General features: G+C 38.5%; 1 protein-coding gene across 8 annotated transcripts in view; it reads left to right on the top strand.

Annotated features, from left to right (window-relative positions):
- LOC136878816 (phosphatidylcholine:ceramide cholinephosphotransferase 2) overlaps positions 1–18,990 on the top strand; it is a 724,489-nt gene that overhangs the window by 689,010 nt on the left and 16,489 nt on the right. For all 8 annotated transcript variants that reach the window (XM_067152320.2, XM_067152315.2, XM_067152316.2 and 5 more), the window contains 2 exons: positions 6,289–6,499; positions 18,258–18,532. In XM_067152320.2, the coding sequence (XP_067008421.2) occupies positions 6,289–6,499; positions 18,258–18,532 (486 nt within the window). The remainder of the gene's footprint in view (positions 1–6,288; positions 6,500–18,257; positions 18,533–18,990) is intronic.

Genomic DNA, 18,990 nt, shown 5'->3' with positions numbered 1-18,990 from the left:
GACTGAAATATAAAATAGAATTAAGGCGTACGGGAAACAAATGCATATCGTTAAAATAATGGGAGAAGCGGCTGATGAATCTGATGCAGGGGGAGAATAACCCTACCATCGGCCGTCTGAAAGGTAGGAAATCATAGCCTGAATATTACGACGTTAATAAATTGAGGAAAATGGTAGGCCTATAACGTAACTGACAAACATTATGTTGAAAATAATATATTGACAATTGAATGAAATGTTTAAGGAGCCAGATCTGCAGGACCGGATGAGTTGGCCGTGCGGTTAAGGGCACGCAGCTGTGAGCTTGCATCCGGGAGATAGTGAAGATGGTTTTCCGTGGTTTCCCATTTTCACACTAGGCTGTGGTTGTACCTTGAGGCCACGGCCGCTCCCTTCCTACTCCTATTCCATCGTCGCCATAAGACCTATCTGTGTCGGCGTGACGTAAGCAAGTTGTAAGATCTGCAGAAGTTGTCATCCCTTCGACTTCCTACAGAGGCGTTATAACTCTGCAAACATCGGAGTTCCTCCAAATTCGGGAGTCATAGACAGAAATGAAATGGCGTATGGCTTTTAGTGCCGGGAGATGCCAGGACGGGTTCGGCTCGCCAGGTGCAGGTCTTTTGATTTGACGTCCGTAGGCGACCTGCACGTCGTGATGAGGATCAAATGATGGTGACAACACATACACCCAGCCCCCGTGCCAGGGAAATTAACCAATGATGATTAAAATTCCCGACCCTGCCCGGAATCGAACCCGGGACCCCTGTGACCAAAGGCCAGCACGCTAACCATTCAGCTATGGAGCCGGACGTCATAGAGTCAGGCGGTGATAAATCTACAATGGTTGAATTCTTCCTTTCCATTGCAAGTGGCCTGTACATTAATGCTAGGGACGCCTTTTCTGTAAATGTAGTCATTCCCATGAACATGTGGCTTCTGAATTTGTACACGAGTACAGTTTACAGTTCCGACAGCATAAGGATTTTTACCTTGAACTGAGGGCTGGTTTGAGGTCCACTCAGCCTATGTGATTAGTATTGAGGAGCTATCTGACGGTGAGATAGCGGCCCCGGTCTAGAAAGCCAAGAATAACAGCCGAGAGGATTCGTCGTGCTGACCACACGACACCTCGTAATCTGCAGACCTTCGGGCTGAGCAGCGGTCGCTTGTTAGGCCAAGGCCCTTCAAGGGCTGTAGTGCCATGGGGTTTGGTTTGGTTTGGTCTCCTGCATCTACGCAACACTTGTTGGAATTTTATCTAATAATCTGCTTTCATTTCTGTTCATGTCAAAACCTGCGAAAAGATTTTTTGTACACAGTTCTCCGAGATGTCTTCACCAACTCCACTCTTAAACCCAGGGTCACCAACATAACACAAGAAGATTTACATTGTTTCTTCATTTGTAAGTGCACCACCTCTTGTTTCTTTGGAGTACCCAAGGAAATGCTCCGCTAACCATTCAGCATGCTCCCTGAAAATCCACAGCCTGTTTCCAGTCATCTGACCGGGTCAGGAATGGAATGAATGAAGCGGTGAGGATAGGAATCGTGCCGGCTGTCGAAGCCTGTCGCACTCCTGGGGCAATGATTAATGACTGACAGATGAAATGTAATGATACTGGAGAGTGTTGCTGGAATGAAAGATGACAGGAAAATGTGGAGTACTCGGAGAAAAACCTGTCCCGCCTCCGCTTTGTCCAGCACAAATCCCACATGGAGTGGCCGAGAGTTGAACCACGGAACCCAAAGGTGAAGGGCCAGCGCGCTGCCGTCTGAGCCACGGAGGCTCTTCAGCATGCTCCTTACTGGACCTTTATAACACTCTGTAATCAAGTTGAGATGATTCTCTGCGAAGTTTATATTTCTTTTCCGATTAACCACCACCATTACCTCTGCGATGCTATTGAACTTGACACTATCATTTGGAGTCGCCTACTGAGTTAGCTCAAGGAAACATGTGCAGGCGTTTACCGGAAAGAGTGCCTGCTTTATCTTTATTCACCAGAAATCTGGAGCGCCCACTCTGCTACTCGATCGACTGGAGTGTGTGCTCAAGGTCACAGGTCTGCTGTGAGTGATGGCTTCCGACAGGCGGTTTTTATTCACCTCTTTGCGAGTAAAGAGTGCATGCTCATTTTTATTCACACTACCCAATGTTTAGATGGTTGGTTTGCAGATCGTCGTGCTTAACGTTGCAGTTGGCTTGGTCTCACGTGTGTCCAATATTATGAATCTTATCTTATTTAAACCACTCAGTTTTGCTTGCTAACACCTCTTCACACCCAGAACACTTGATTGTATCGCGTGAGTTGTCCAAACCTTACACTTGCACTCGGGTTTAGTTATATTTCACTCGCATATCACATATCACTCCCTCACCAACGAATGGAGAGATTCAATGAAAATCTATATTTGAAGGCAAATATGTTCTAAAAATCAGTAAGACAAACCAATGGTATTTCTTGTAGTACAGCCTCTTGACTAAAATTATGTTGTTTGGAGTGATATGTCATAAAAATCAAAATATAAGCTATGGGAATAGCATCATGAGGAGGGGCATGTTTCGGTAACTCGAGGAAAGGACGAGATGGTTGGTATGGTAAATCACTATCAAGGGTAACTTCACTGAATAATGGTAATGTGTGATATTGTTAATACCAATATTACCGTGGAAATCTTCGTTACTTTGCGAATCATCTGTAACCATGGGAATTGGTGGTGTTCCACTTAGAAAATATAACCTCACTAGAAGTGTTTTCAACACTTTTATGAAGTCCAGTTCACTTTCTTACTGGACATAATAGTCATTCCGTAAGTTATGCATGTAATCAGATCATCGTTTGTAAATAAGTTGTCCCGTAAGTCCGCCATCGCTGCTGACAAGTGCAAAAGATGTGCCAACACGACCTTTACATTTTTAACTATTCTTCACACGAAAACAAATAATTTTATGCGGCTTCTAGTGGTAATTTCGGAGACTACGCACATTCCTTGATAAGAATATACTGATGTGCTACCATTTAACGGAAAAGGAAGAACGTCGAAGCTTTCTAAACGAGTCTGCATGAGAGATGAAATATCATTCCTAGCACTTTCGGAGAGTTCACGGAGGAATGAAAAATTATCCCTTGGCGTTCAAAGAGTTAAGGAAGGTTATCAGTTTTTTTGTATAAAAATGTAAAAATTCACTAAAATGTTCAGTCCACAGTGTAAGATCTAACTACAGTTGCTCATTCTTCAATGTGTTGATACTGTAGATCAAATAAAGGGTTTGGTTTTTTAATATCTCATTAAGGTTGAAATTGGGATTAAAGTATTGATCCAGGTGGATGAAGCTGTTTTCAGATATATTAAGCAGAGAGCTTTTATTAACCATTTTTAAGATTTTCAGATCTTGATCAGTATTAATGAATTTATGGTTTGAGTCAGTCATGTTTTCCTGTAATTGAAAATCAATTATATTTACACATATTTACATGTTCTAAGTACCTCATGTCGTTTTACATTATATTGCTCTTCAATACAGTATAATATGAAATTTATTACCTATGATCCCATATCATAGCATGAATTTTGAAACATTGTCAAAGGTTCTGTGCCCAGGATAACCTTCCATCAAGTCTATATTTCCCTTCTATATTGCCTTCTGTTTTTTTTTTTTTTTTGAGGATGGAACTGAAGCAGGCTGCTTTCCTGTGTTTGTTTTGCGAGATTTAAGACTTACATGATTTCCCACCACGAGAGTATCTTTCATTGGTGATATGGTCTACCCATGGGATGTTGTGTACATTCACATTTCAAAGACTTACATTCGGTTCATTTACAATGTCTTAAGTGTCCAGCCTTTGGCATCATAAGGCATTACCTATAACATGTCACAGCATGCAAATGAGTTTCAAATCTGAAGTTGTGGTTGGGTACAAGAGGAACACTAGGTCATAAAATGTTATTTATAAGTTACTCAAAAGAGAGATTCCAGCATCTTGAGTGGGACTGCAGAACTGCATTTAAGCTTGCAGGATGAGATTGGGCAATGATGCGATGAAAGCACTTTCTAGTTCCTCTGTGCTCACATTTAGACAAAAGTTTGTACATGGTGCGACCACCTCTTAACTGCAATACATTGTTGAATTCTTCTAGGCATAAGAGTCAGAAGCCCTTGGACTACTTATTACAGAGTTGAATCCCATGCTTGCCGCACTGTGAAATTAAATTATTCCACTGTGTGGGGTGACTGAGGAGACTTCGATCATCTGTTCGGATATAGGGTATACGCAAAAGTCGTTTACAATAGTTCGGACATGTGTTGCAGGCAGGCAGGTACAGTGATATGCGTAAATATATGTTGCACATGTTTGGTATTGTAGAGACCTGGTAGCCTGTGTAAAGTTGTTTTCTACTGAAACATTCCATTCAAAATTTTTGCTAGTAGAAGTATGACCACTAGGATGAGTTCCCTGTCAACCTACTGTCCAGCACTCATATTTCCCTTAAAGCATTGGTGACCGGTTCTCTCTAAGTTGAGGCTGCTACCTCCTGTTGACCGGACAGTTCAAGACTGCAAGAACTACTGCACCCGAATTACTGTAACTTTAATGCTTTTAAGTCTGTCAAAATCACTAATAAAACACATAACATACCTGTAAAGATACAGTGTTAAATAATCATGGTTATGATATGAGGAGAGGTAAAGTTTCAAGAAAGGTAATTCGGTATACTTAAATATATAACTTCACACAGAAAAGACAATCTGTGGAGATTGCAATGCTTGTGTACACTAACCCATATGCTAACCAACTTTAACAAGTTGAAATGTGAGAATCATATTGCAGCTGACTTATAAATCTAATAAAGGTGTTCACACTCCATTCAAGCATCTTGTTACTGTCTTGAGATATGTCTGTAAGTACAGTGTCTCAGTAGTCTAGAACAGGTAAGTTTTAGAGATAGTACCAGTTGTATTTTAAGACATTTTGGAAATACAGTTGAGTAGCTTTTGAGTAGAAATAGGGATTTCTCAACTTTTCACCATGTACAATATTTTGTCACTTGTTCAGTCCACTTCAGTGTTGCAGTCATTATAATGCCTTTGTTTCTTAATGATGTACAATAGGGCACGACTGTATTATTTAACATTATTGGTAGTACGTGTCTACTTTTTAATGACTTAAGGTTTCTTTTGGTGCCAAATATAGTCGTGAGTTTTGTTAGGATTTGTTAATAAATTGTTATTTAGACATAGTCTCAGAGTCGCCGTAAATTAAAATTTATTCGGTCAGTGACTACATGTATGTCTTTTGGATAAGAGTGATAATAAATCTGAAGATCATTTGTGTAATAAATGCGATACTTCCTATATTTTAATTAATCTGCTATGTCGTTCATACTAACAACGAATAAGTGGATCCTATAGCTACCACTTCCAGACACCTATTGACTTGTTATCCGTCCTGAGTACATTGTTCCTCTGATACTCGTTGCTGGCAGTTAGTGAGGTCGGAGCTCAAAACTTGGATGTCACAGCAAAATTGAGACTTCAGAGTTTGTGCAGTAGTAACTCAGGGTTAACTGTGTTCGAGGCACTGTTTAGGTCTAGTAGTGTTGCATATCATTAGCCTATTGCTCGTGGGAATTCTGGGTCAGATATTCAGTGATTTTTGCATTAATCAGACATTCAAGTGCTTTAGAGAGGAGAATGGACAATGGGTGGTAATCTGATGGAGGGTCCAGGATAATATTTCTCGGGATAGGCCTTATTAGTGGGTCTTCCCTATCGTCATTCTTAGTTTTCTTTGAAGATATTTGTTCATTTTCTTTTTTCCATTAGTACATATATTTTAGTTTCAGGACAATTTCCCCCTTCCCAAATCTGTTTGAAATTTGTTGTAATTATATGTTCTGATAAAAACATCTCTAACACTAGCTATTAAATATTTACATGGGCAAAGTGATTGAGGCTGGTGATTTAATCTAAAAAATATGCAGGAGTTAAAATATGTGTATTTTGATCATGCCTTTTCCATAATGTGAATTGCTAGCTTTAGTTATGACCCTTTGTATGAGTATTCAAAGAGATATAATAATCAGTTGTTGTTTTATAATGGCAGATTCTGGATTCATTCTGTGTTAGTCTTCTGGTATCCCATCCAAACTGCTGTTAAACTGTTGTATCCTCCTCGAGGAAGCAGGCTATCTCGTAATGTCCAAGCTTGTTAGGTTTTTGCATGTTAATTTAGCTAGATGTGTTTCGCTTTTTGATAGAAGTGTTATGATCTGTTTTCACAGCCTTCATTATCCTGGTGGTAAACTTCATCATCACGACTGCATCTTTGGCCCTAGTGCACGAGAGGGTACCGGACAGGGATAAGTATCAACCCCTGCCCGACATCTTCCTGGACAATGTAAAGGCCATGGACTGGGCTCTTGATGTCTCAGAAGTGCTTATTATAATCTCCAGCAACACAGCTATTATCGTAGTCTTCTTCCACAAACACAGGTTGGTCAGTTCATACTCAGAGGAAAATCACTCGCCACAAAATGATATTTCCAGTTTGTCTGTATTGTTATTACTTGTTCAGGAATATATTTTGCAAACTTTATGTTCAGTGTATTTCTCTATCTTTCATTTGATCAAGTTGATGGAATCCCAGAGGTAGAAGTATTTGGAGAATATATGTACATAAAGGGGGCTGCTTAGCTGAGTTGGTAATGGCATGCTAGTTCACTCAGAAGGATGTGGGTTCAATTCCCTTGCAGGAAGTTGAAACATTTAAGAAGCATATTCCTATTTCTGGAGTGGCACATGGCCCTGATGTTTACTTAGCCTACACTAAAAATGAGTCTTAATTCCTGGGAACAAAGGCAGCCTGGCATAGGTCTAACCACCCTGTCCCATTTAGTGCCACGGTTATGGATAGTGGAAGCAGTTACCTTCCACTCCTCTAAGGGCCTTAATGGCCTGTATGGAGATGGATTTGCTTTGATTATGTTTTTAATTATACATGAGACCTCTGTACATTTTTTAAAAAATATCTTGGCTATTATTTTTAATGTTGAAAGAATTTGTGAAGCTAACGTAATAAGATTGTTTTCTTGCATATTTTTAGATTTAATCTTGATAATATTTGTATGTAATGATTAAACATTGTCCGTATGGTACTGTTTGGAAATAATCATATTTTCAAATACGGGAAGCTCGCAAATTTTTTGGGTTACGTTTTATTATTGGGGGTACCACACTGACAGCAGTTGATACTGGCAGTAGTCTGTGTGATTTTGTGCAATCAATTCCTCATTACTGATCAATAATCTGAAATTAGATGATCAAATGCAGACTGTTGCAGGGTTTGGTGATGATGATGATGATGATGATCTCTTGTCTCAGCTGCCTTGTGCATACATTTCGATTTGATGCTACAGGGTCTTTTTTTGCTCGCTCCATACATCAGGGGAACATGGACGGAGGGCGATAGCGCGGACGGGTGACTCATTTGCTGAGAAATATATTGCTTCATGACCGGCTAAGATCTAATGCAGTACGGTAGCAATAAATATTGCTTCACAACAATAGTTTAGTTTAACATCTGTGGTATTGGTAGCGTGTTCAATGTGTTCGCTTTAAAATAGTCGTTTCTGTAGGAATATTAAAGTAATCGTGTGTTTAATGAGTGATGTATACAATTAAACGGCGTAGTGTTGTGCTATGCAAAGCATTCTTCTTATACAGAGTGCCACTTTCGATTCATTCGCAAATTTCCTGGCATCCTACTTCACCATAGGAGTGCGGTATGTAAATTAGTAAAGAAGTTCCGCACCACCGGGTCCATTCTTAGCAAGAAATCACGCAGGAGACGAACCGTTTTAACAGAGGAAAAGCTTGACGAAATAGGAGCTCTCTTGGAAAGAACTCCAACAAAATCCCTGTCGCGTCTCACCGTACAAGCTAATGTGTCATTATCTTCTGCCCACAAAGCAACAAAACTGTTAAAAGCAAAACCGTACAAACCCACCCCTGCCCAGTATTTAAGAGGACCTGACAGCTTTACTAGGGTTCAGTATTGTAACTGGTTGCTTCAGTCAGTCACGATGGGTATGTTGACCCAGAACTTTTATTATAGTGATGAAGCATGGCTACATTTAAGTGGCTATGTAAATAGTCAAAACAGTCTCTACTGGTGTGCAGAAAATATCCCCACCAGCTGCATGTCCATCCACTTCATGATGTAAAGATAGGAGTTTGGTGTGCAATAAGTGCCCTCAGAATTATAGGGCCTATATTTTTCCATGAAACAATAAATACTGATCGATATATAGACCTCATTTTTAGACCATTCTTTCAAGAGCTGACAGAAGAAGAAAGGAGTAATAGTTACTTCATGCAAGATAATGTGACAGCACACCCTGCTAATCGGTCTATGGAGGTAATGCAGGAAGTTTTCGAAGATCGCGTGGTTAGTTATCCCCCTAAATCTCCTGAATTAAATCCTTGTGATCATTACCTGTGGGGGTTACTGAAGGGAAAAGTGTGTGTATGAACAGCCCTCGTACAAGAGATCATTACACAAGTTATTTCGAACATCACATGGGCTGAGATTTGCCGAGAGTCTGCAAACCTATTTACGAGGTGTCAGGCATGTTTTACAGCTGAGGGACAACATTTGAACATCAAATGCCAGAGTAATAGTTTCACTAGAAATGGATTTCTATAAGTGTGAATTGCCCTGAGTAGTGGGGGGGAAAAGTGTGCATTATACCAGCTAGCGACAGAGTAAACCAACTTGTGAAAATTTAGATTTTGTAATTCCACCTTTACAATAGTGTAATTGTCTTTATTACAAAGACTACATTAAATTACACTCGTGAAACATGTTTCGTCCTCTTATAGGACATCTTCAGTCACAAATACAAATGCATAACATTAAAAATAAGGCGAGGACACATTAAAATAAGTAAATGCAAAGTCTTTGTATACTGTGACGCGGCGTGACAGCGTCTTGTCAATCTTCAATGTTAAAATGGTGCGGTGTGAACATGATATGAAGCATGAAGTCCAATTAAAATCATATGTTAAAACTGTTGTTCAAAACAGCGAATTGTCAATTATAAAACTCCGTAAGTGGGTATGCAAATAAAATTATGTGCATATTGTACATAAAACTGTGTTCTGGTGATGCCACATTGTGATAGATTTCTTGATTAGGAGGTGGAGTTATACTGATGCAAGTTGAACCTGATTGTGTGTTGACAATAGGGGCCTAAAAAGAAAAAGAAAATATGAATGAACTGAAGAATAAAATGCCGTTAAAATGGTCTAAGTGACCATCCCGTCACTCACCTCCTTGCCCGTCCTACATCGACCACTCCACCTCAAGTGCTAAGGCTAACTGAGTGACGTCCTCGAAGGTCGTTGATGACTGACTGTGAGGGGAGGTTGAGAGGAGTTTGACGTAAGGGGAGAGGCATGAGGTGACGTATTACTCACGCACCTTCGTGAAAATTTTGTAAGAAATTAGTTCACTTAGCTGTAGGAATATACGAGAATTAGTAGTCTTAAAACATCCCTTAAATTTCATTAATATTTCCTACATTTTTGTCATTTTATTTATTTTTCCTTTCTTTTATATCAGCAACTGTGTTTCAAATACTTTATTCTACACGCGATATGGCTGAAGATGATCTTTAAATAGGTCGAAACTAGTCCCATTAAATGTTTATTTAATAAACACTATTTAATTTGTATTGAAAAGGTGGAATAACTCGCTTATTATTTTATTTGGTTTAATCAAACTTCAATACGGACCTATCAAATGAAATTCATTTCTCTAGTGACGGAGTGTCGTTGCGCCAGCCGTGCCACGCTCAGAGTGGTGCTGTGGAACGAGCTAAAAAAAAACCCTGTATTTAGGCTGCATGCATGCCAATGTTGATTTTCCATTTTACTCTACCAGATGGGAGAGAGACTGATCTTCTTGGGTGACATGTGACTTCAGTTGCCATTAATTTTTTCAGATAAACCATTTATGTGTTGCCAGAGATCTATTGCATGCTGCCATTGTTTGAAAGTGCTGATTGGACTTTCCTTTCTTCTCCTTCCTTCCTTCCTTCCTTCCTTCCTTCCTTCCTTCCTTCCTTCCTTCCTTCCTTCAAAAATTTGACTACCCCTCCTGGGTTTAAACTGCAATCTTGGGATCTGGAGGCTAACATCGTAGCACTGAAGGGATTAGCTTTATATAAGTATGATACTAAGAGAACAGGGAAGCAAAGGAAGGCCTCATTTTAGATTTTATACTTGTATGCTCCTGTGGTACTGTTCTGGAGTAGCCAAATTTTCAAATAAATAGTGAAGCTCACAAATGAATGTGTTAGTTTTTAATTATTAGTGGTACCACCCTGACAGTAATTGATACTGATAGTCTAGGTGTGATTTTCTGCTAGCAAGAGATGGAGAGTTCCTCAATACTGATAAAGAATCTGAAATAAGATGATCAGATACAGGATGTCATCAGGGTTTGTTAAATAAAGAATTCAGAATTTATTTGCTAGATTGCTTGAAGGATGGTATCCAGAGGGGGATGTACGATTTGGATGACTTCAGTACTAAGCTCCTTCTTTTGAGTGTTAACTAAGAACAGTAGTTCCAGACCTTTTTCAGCTGACTCTCTCTTGTAAGCTCCGTAACCCTCCCACTCATACTGTTTTTACAAGTACTTTTTTTATTTAAGAATAATGTAGAATAAGTTAGATACAGTAATTACAAAATTCACAATAGTGATGAAACTAGGATGTGTAGGTGAAACAAATGTAAATTGAAATGTACCTCTTGTGTATAAAAAAAGTCAACAGTGTGTCTGTATCAAGCTGCTGCTGCTGCTGCAGTGCCAAACTACTAAATGTGCAAATGGAAATTTTGTACTATTCTACAGCACCCCTGTGAGGAAGTTGCATGGGTAGCAGCTTTTTCTCTACTTCACATTTATTTGCATAACGAGCACAAATTTTCATCTTAAATTTTTGGAAGAGAATTTCTTGCTAATAGCCGCATTTCATTTTCAACAAAAGTTGACTTAGTAATACAGTATTTTAAATCTTAATATTAGATGGATTGCAATCTTCTATATATAAAATAAAGACTTTTGTCTGTACATTGCTCAGAATTTAAAAAGAATTGTATTTCTGTATCGGGCGTGTCCACAGTAACAAGGAAATGTACTTAAAAATTTTTCTCTCATGTATGTATGTATGTATGCATGTACGGACGTACGTACGCGCATCGAGAGAAAATAGCTGAAGAGAATTTAATGAAAATCTGTATGTAAAATTTAAGTTTTAAATACCTGTGTTGTTGGTCCTATCGAAAAGTACTACATAACTAAATTATAGATAATACAATTTCTAATCATTTATGTTTTATTGAGTTTTACCGTACAGAGTATGATAAGAGTGGTATTTCAGAGTTGGAAGAAAACTAAATGTGAAGGCCTACAGTATTGAAATCTCTTAACATTGATGATCAGTAACATAACATTGACCATTGTTTGTTGTGATGTTCTTTGTCTCTTATGCTGCTACTTATCTCCAATAGATGGGATTACTGGTGCATATTGATATAACAGCCTGCCTACATATTGGTGGGAAATAGCTGGTTTATACATTTTTTGATGCTGCTGGTACGTAACACACTGGTTCATCATAATATTTCACCTCTTTGATCTCTATTCTGAGGTGCTGAGGAATGAGCAATATGCATACTTAATGAAATAATGGCAGAGGAGTGTTCACGGCTGTCTGCGGCCTAGTCATTCCAGCTCTGGAACTTTAGATTGTTAGATCAGCAGCATAGTACTGTTCGTTAAGAGAGATAAAATGGTGATTTTTCGTTTGATTGAGTATTTCATATGACAGCATTGCTTTTAATCGCGACATTCCTACTGACATTGTAATGACCTATGTTGAATTCAGTTGGGAAAACCACAAAGACAGTCTTTCTGAGGATGTAAAAAGGTAGGTGGTGATCTGAGTGTCTGCCATTATAATAAAAACTCCTCAAACTGATTGTGACCGATGGTAGGCAAGAGGGCCAACCATTACAATGAAAATTCCCTAACCTAGTCTTTACATGAGAAAATACTTTTGGTGACTTCCCCATCACGTTTCTTGGGTAATGGTAAGAGCTGTGCAATTTGATACAATCTTACCCACAACGTGTACACTGCCTAACCTAGAATTCTGTATACAATGTAGAATTCCATAGCAAAGCACGGGTACATTTGCTAGTATGCATTAAAGGTAGTAAATGGTGGTAATAACTACACACTCGCTTGAGCTGACCACACAATAAATTTTCTGCGAAAGATAGCAATTATTTGCGTGGTGTGGGTGTAAGGAGGATGACAGCGTGCAATGGTTTCACTGTGTGGGTGGGTGACCTATTGCTGATGAGAAATAAAGTATGGATTAGTCATGTTATAAAGTATGGTTTTAGTCATGTTCAGATTGAAGGTTTTGAAGAACAATGTGTAAAATCACAGTCGGTTTTTTAGCTTGTAGCCGCTGCTGGTCTGCTATGCTGTTGAATCTGGTGTGTTTTTTAATATTTCTAATTTTTTCACAACAGATTTTTCCTTGCTTGGTAGAGATGCACCCTTGATTTATTGAAAAAGAAAACTGTACCTATTATGTAAATTTATATTCCTAACTAAAGTTAATCTGGTCTTGTAGCCCTAATATATCACTATTTAACCAGTAGTTGACTGTTCTTGTTGGCTCCCCCCCCCCCCCCCTCCACACACATACACACATGCACACACAAAACCTCAAATCAACAGTACTACAGTGTAAACAGCTCCAGCCTATCTAAATATAAATAAAGTAATTTTTAATGAGTGAAATTAAATTTATCGTACCAAAATTCACATTTGAGTGTAATTGTTTCATAGACTTCGTCTTATATTTGAATGGGAATATTCAGTGATTGTGTCACTGTTTTCTTTTATAATCCTTATCACTGCGCTTAACTCTTGCCTGTAGGTGGTCAACATGTACAGTATTAACTGTGTTTTGTAAATTTGTAGTTCTAAATTCCTTAGCTTAAATTTTTGTAAGCATGTTAACACTGCTTGCTTTTCATTTTAATGGGTAATGTAAAGTTAATTTTGCTCTGTGTAGATGACCTTCAGAGACAACTGATTTGTTATTTAGCCTTCACACAAATACTGTAATTAAAAGTTTTCACCAGTACAGTGAATGAACTAAACCTCAAACCTGTGCTGTTGTAGCAAGGAGGAGAGGTGATACTACCAGGTGGCAGATAGATTAATCCTACCACAGGTGACACCTTGACAGTAAACCATGAAAAATCTTTTAAGAAATACTTCACTGGGTGAACCAGAAGGTCAGAGAAGGCAGCCCTCAGATACGGTGGGCTGCCGCTTAGAGGATAAGGGTACGTTTATGCTGCAGCTTCACTGCTGGCACGTCACCAAGCCTCGCTGCTCGATGTTCGGTGGTGATGATGAAACAAACCAGTGGATCTCAGTTGGTGCTTTTAACCTAGAGCTTGGCTTATCGTTGCGCTGCTTGCTGCTATCCTCACCACATCGATGGTCTCAAACATGTTTGCTTTTTGAGCCTGGCACATCACCAGCCCTCCTATAACTTGGACTGTAATTGGTTCTTTCAAGGTCACCCACTCTCCCACTCTTCCTCTCTTTGCACTCTATACAGATGTTGTGCGACCACTTGCTATCTGAACCTGTCCTTGAACAAAATGCAATTTCGAACCAGCGGCATGCGGATCATCAAAAGAGGTTCATGTGGGATAAATGGAGTTACGAGATATCGAGCAGCCAGTAGACCTCGTTGTCAGTTTTACGAGGGATAGTGGGCTGCTTTATAGTGTTAGTGAAAGTTTATATTTGTTTTCCTTTTATTGTTAACTACTCGTTTATTCTATTGATTTGTTTATCTATCTTTGTGTATTTTTAATTTGAATTAAATATATGATTTTTCTTCTATGCCTTATTCAATTTTATTACATTTTACTCTTTAATTTGAGAGGAAAATAAGGCATTGCGAATTAGATCCACTGATTATTTTAAATTCATAGTAATTTTCTTCATTTTTATCATTTTTTCAAATCCTAGTCACTGGTTAATTATAATTTTTAATCCATTTCGTCTCGTCTCTTACTACCAGGCGCCGATGACCTAGATGTTAGCCCGCTTTAAACAACAAGCATTGTCATCATAATCGTAATCATCAAACTATGGAATGAATTGGTAAAAGAATGCAGAACGATTATGTCAAGTTTTTAAAATTCTTGCTATTTAGAGGACTTCTATCATTATAAGCACATGATTTATATGAAATACCCAGTTTTTCATGATAAGTTCAACAGTTATTTTTGAAAACTGTAAATATATTTTGTTCAGGATATCTAATTAAAGTCAAACGAGGTACTCCCTAATGCCTTATTTTACATTATTCCAAAGTACACTATTAAATTACGAAATGAAGCATTTGCAACTTTATTCTTCAATCTACTGCCACAGTAGAAAAGCACTGAAAAATCCAGGCGAGGCATTTTACACTTACTGCACATTCAATACAACAGATAATTGTATGATACACTCGCCAACGAAACTGTGACTCGCTCATTAAAAAAATTCTGTGAATTTATTCTGCACTTCGAAAGCTTCAGCTGGAGCTGCATTGTTCCTCCTTGACTGGGTAACTGCTGGAAGTATGTCTTCGTAGACTAAGTGTTCAGCCCCTCTATATAATCGCATTGTAAAAATGCAAACAACCTTAACACATTAATGACGGGCTACGTTAATTAACGTAGTTTCGTACTGGTGCGCAGGCGACCGGCTACATAAATTAACGTTTTCTCACATTGCTTCATTCTTGTATGATTTTATCCTCTCTGCTGTTTATTAATCGGAATATTTCGTGTTGTTTACAAACTAAAGTCTTTGTTGATTGGAATTTAGATAGATATATTCTTTCCTTGACAATTATTTCGGCATAGGAAGTGTGGTTTCATAACACTCAGTACTGCGTGCATGCTGATAGTTTATCTGATGTCCCTAGTGATTGCGAAAGTGTAATTAGTAATTGTGAAGATGTGTGTCCGTCAACATCAAAGTTCGGCATTGTCTCATAATGTTTACTTTGCGTGTGCTTTGCTGCTGTTCAGAAGATTGCGCCTTGCTTCTTTTAAGTGACTTACCTCTACTTCTTCTGAATTTTACAGTGCCTATCCCTGTTGTTTTATTTTACCTCTTCAACTGTTTTTGTGGGGACTTGATCTTTAATTTCTTTCTTACCTATGCATTGTTTTTTGCGTTTTATTCGGCTGCTGATGACCCGGATTGGGGTCAAAACCAGTACCTAATAATAATAATAATAATAATAATAATAATAATAATAATAATGTTATTTGTTTTTACGTCCCACTAACTACTCTTACGGTTTTCGGAGACGCCGAGGTGCCGGAATTTAGTCCCGCAGGAGTTCTTTTACGTGCCAGTAAATCTACCAACACAAGGCTGACGTATTTGAGCACCTTCAAATACCACCGGACTGAGCCAGGATCGAACCTGCCAAGTTGGGGCCAGAAGGCCAGCGCGTTAACCGTTTGAGCCACTCAGCCCGGCACAACCGGTACCGCTTCCACTTAAAATTAAATAGGAAAGTAACACTACATTTCGTATTTATTTGTATTGAATAGGTTGAACTACCTTACTTATTACTTCAGTTTCATTGCGATACATTTCAATACGGAACATTATGAAATTTTTATCTTTAAACATCAAAATATACGCGCGGAAGTGAAAGTGCAACATTCAGTTCAGGCGAGTCTGTTGATGGCTGGAAGAATGTCTGGAGATCTGAAGCTTCATAAAAGTGAAGCAATTGTTGGACATGGAAGGAAAAAGTATCCTCAGAAATTTCTCATGCAAGGTGTGCTTCTGTTGCTGGTCCACAGGAAAGAATGGAGTAGTGCGCGCCTGGACAGCAATGTTTTAACTATCAGTTCCACTGTTTTTAATTTTTGACTACAACTAAGAGGTAAGGGTTAAAAGCTCCATGGCTTGCAGGCTGGCTATAACCAGCAGCGAGTTGCAAGGGCGAGCATCCATGTTCTTACTTATGCAGACTGGTAAACTAAAAGTGATAACTGTCATAATGGACCAACACAAAATTCTCATCCATGAGACTGCAAGAAATAAAGAAACTCCATTGAGGATGCCATGGAATCTCAAGGATACAGGCTTTACGTGGGAAGAGAGTGAAAAAAAATGTTCCACAGTTTGGAACAAGTTTATCAGCCTTCAAATAATAAACTCTATACGAGATTTCAAGTCACAATCCTCAATAATGTAGGCACTAACTCCTAAGGCATCTAATAAAATCTACACTACAATAAATTTATTTATAAATAATGCCCACACTTCCACTAATACTAAAATAACTCTTCAAAGGACTGTAAGGAATCAGAAAAATCTTGGGACCTACTTCACCAGACCGTAAATAACATTCCTGAAAACCACATAAAACTATTACTTGGAGATTTCAATGCTCAACAAGGCTGAGAAAGACAATATAGCTACATCATCAGAAAATGGCCTGACCCCAAGAGAACAGAAAAAAGCATTACGTTCTGATACAGACTGTAAACTAAAAGTGATAACAAACATAATGGACCAATACAAAATTCCACAGAGTGTCAGAACCTATTACTGATACTCTGCGTAAGAGGGACTGCAATTCTTTGGACACATACTGACAAAGATTTGTAGATCTCTGTAGAAACCATAACCTAATCTCGAAATCCACATATTTTAAGAGAAAACCTAAGAGCTCAAAACACGAAAACACCCTGACCGTACCAATGGAGAAAGGCAACTACAGTAGATTGTCTTCATGGACAAACAGTACGACAAAGAGATTTACAACTTCAAAGTCCTCCTAGGAACAGACACATGTTCAGATCATTACGTAGTTAAAATTAAATTAATTCTACAAAAGCCCCTATATCTAAGACAAAAATGGACCCTGCTCAGGTAATAAGACTAGAGGAAGTTGAAGAAGAATTGGAAGAGTATGCATCAACAACAAATAGCTGAAAGATGGGCAGTGGGGGATAGAACCTAACAAAGTTGCGTACAAGGAGTTGGAACCCATTACTGATATCATGCGTAAGGGGAGACAGGATTCGTTGGACAATTAATGTGAATGCAGGATTTGAGACTTCCGAAACAACTGATACCAAGCGAGTTGGCCGTATGGTTAGGGGAGCATAGTTGTGAGCTTGCAGTTGGGAGATAGTGGATTCGAACCCCACTGTTGGCAGAACTGAAGATGGTTTTCCGAGGTTTCCCATTTTCACACCAGGCTAAAACTAGGGCTGTACCTTAATTAAGGCCATGCCTGCTTTCTTCCCACTCCTAGCCCTGTCCTATCCCATCATCCCCATAAGACCTATCATTGTCTGTGCAACATAAGGCCAATTGTTAAAAAGAAAAAACTGGCACAGTATAATCTTGACTCAGAAAATACCACAACAGGCTGCAGATGGATCAGAGAAATAAGATGGGGATCTGAGCGAAATTGGCCTTACACCGGATAACACCAGATGATATAACATTAAACAAAAGTATCCAGGACACAAACATTTGCTTCACACTCAAAAGAAACACAACATGAATAGTTTCACCTCTAGTAAGGGCACGAAGATTGGAACACATGAAAAAGTACTGGGTGGATCACAAAACTAGAACAGTTCCACTGAAGTAATTTGGATAATGGACTGACTTAGTGATATTATTATTATTATTATTATTATTATTATTATTATTATTATTATTATGTAATATACCCAAAACACATACTCTGATACTTTCTTCTCATCAAACTCGCACAATGACCCATCTATGACGACAGCAGTGTGAATGAAAATGTAGTGTTTATATAAATTAAGAAACTAGTATAATTGTTCTACCTAGTCAGTACATTCAAATTTCAAAAACACTACTGTTACTTTTAATCTGATGTTTTTGCAGTCTTGAATTGTGAATAAATTTCAGTGTATTGACTAGGTGGAACAATTATAATAGTTTTTTAATTTATGTGATGTAATTGTCAATATGGAACCAAAATGAAATTCATTTCATGTAATGTAGTGTTTGTCTCTGCTTTCCGAAGTCCCTGTTTCTTGCTTTCTTCACCATAACTTCTGAAATTTGTTCTAGGTTTATAGTTATGCGGCGTATCTTCATGATCCTAGCTTTGTTGTACCTGATGCGTTCCATCACCATGTTCGTAACTGTCCTGCCGGTAGCCAGTGTCACCTATTACTGCTCGCCGAAAGCAAATTCGACCAACAGCCTAATGGTTGCCAAAAGAGTGTGGCAGCTCATATCAGGGTTTGGGCTTTCCATTAATGGCCAGCACACATACTGTGGAGACTACATCTACAGTGGTCACACGGTCATCCTCACCATGAGTTACCTCATCATAGCAGAGTGTGAGTATAATTATGTAATGTAATATGTTATGTTCAGCTTTTTGACCAGGGAACAACACTGTACAAAAATGGCAGGGCAAATACTCTTATGTCTACAGTTCTGTGCAAATTAATTAGAACTTGTTTTAAAAAAAAGAACATTTCCAGTGGTTGGCAACAGTGTCTTAAACATTGCTTAGTCTTCCGTGCATTGTTTGCTACTTGACTGAATAGTAATTGCTTTGTTTGAAAATCATTTTAGGTTAAAAATGCATTTCTTTGCATGTATCGTCCTTGTGAGGAATTTTGAGGTTGCATTGTAATATCTGTAATGTGTCTTCAATGTATATGACTCCTAGGAAGAGTAAAAATTTGTAGCATTATTGCAGAATACTTCATGAAAGTTGCTTGGAAGTACAGGGGCAGAGGATTCAATATCTTTCTGTAATGAAGAATTATATTTCCTTCGTATAGTAATT

Source organism: Anabrus simplex, chromosome 8 (genome assembly GCF_040414725.1).
Source record: "Anabrus simplex isolate iqAnaSimp1 chromosome 8, ASM4041472v1, whole genome shotgun sequence".
Lineage (NCBI taxonomy): Eukaryota > Metazoa > Arthropoda > Insecta > Orthoptera > Tettigoniidae > Anabrus > Anabrus simplex.
Note: the sequence above shows the minus strand (reverse complement) of the source record. Positions and strands in the feature narration are given on the sequence as shown.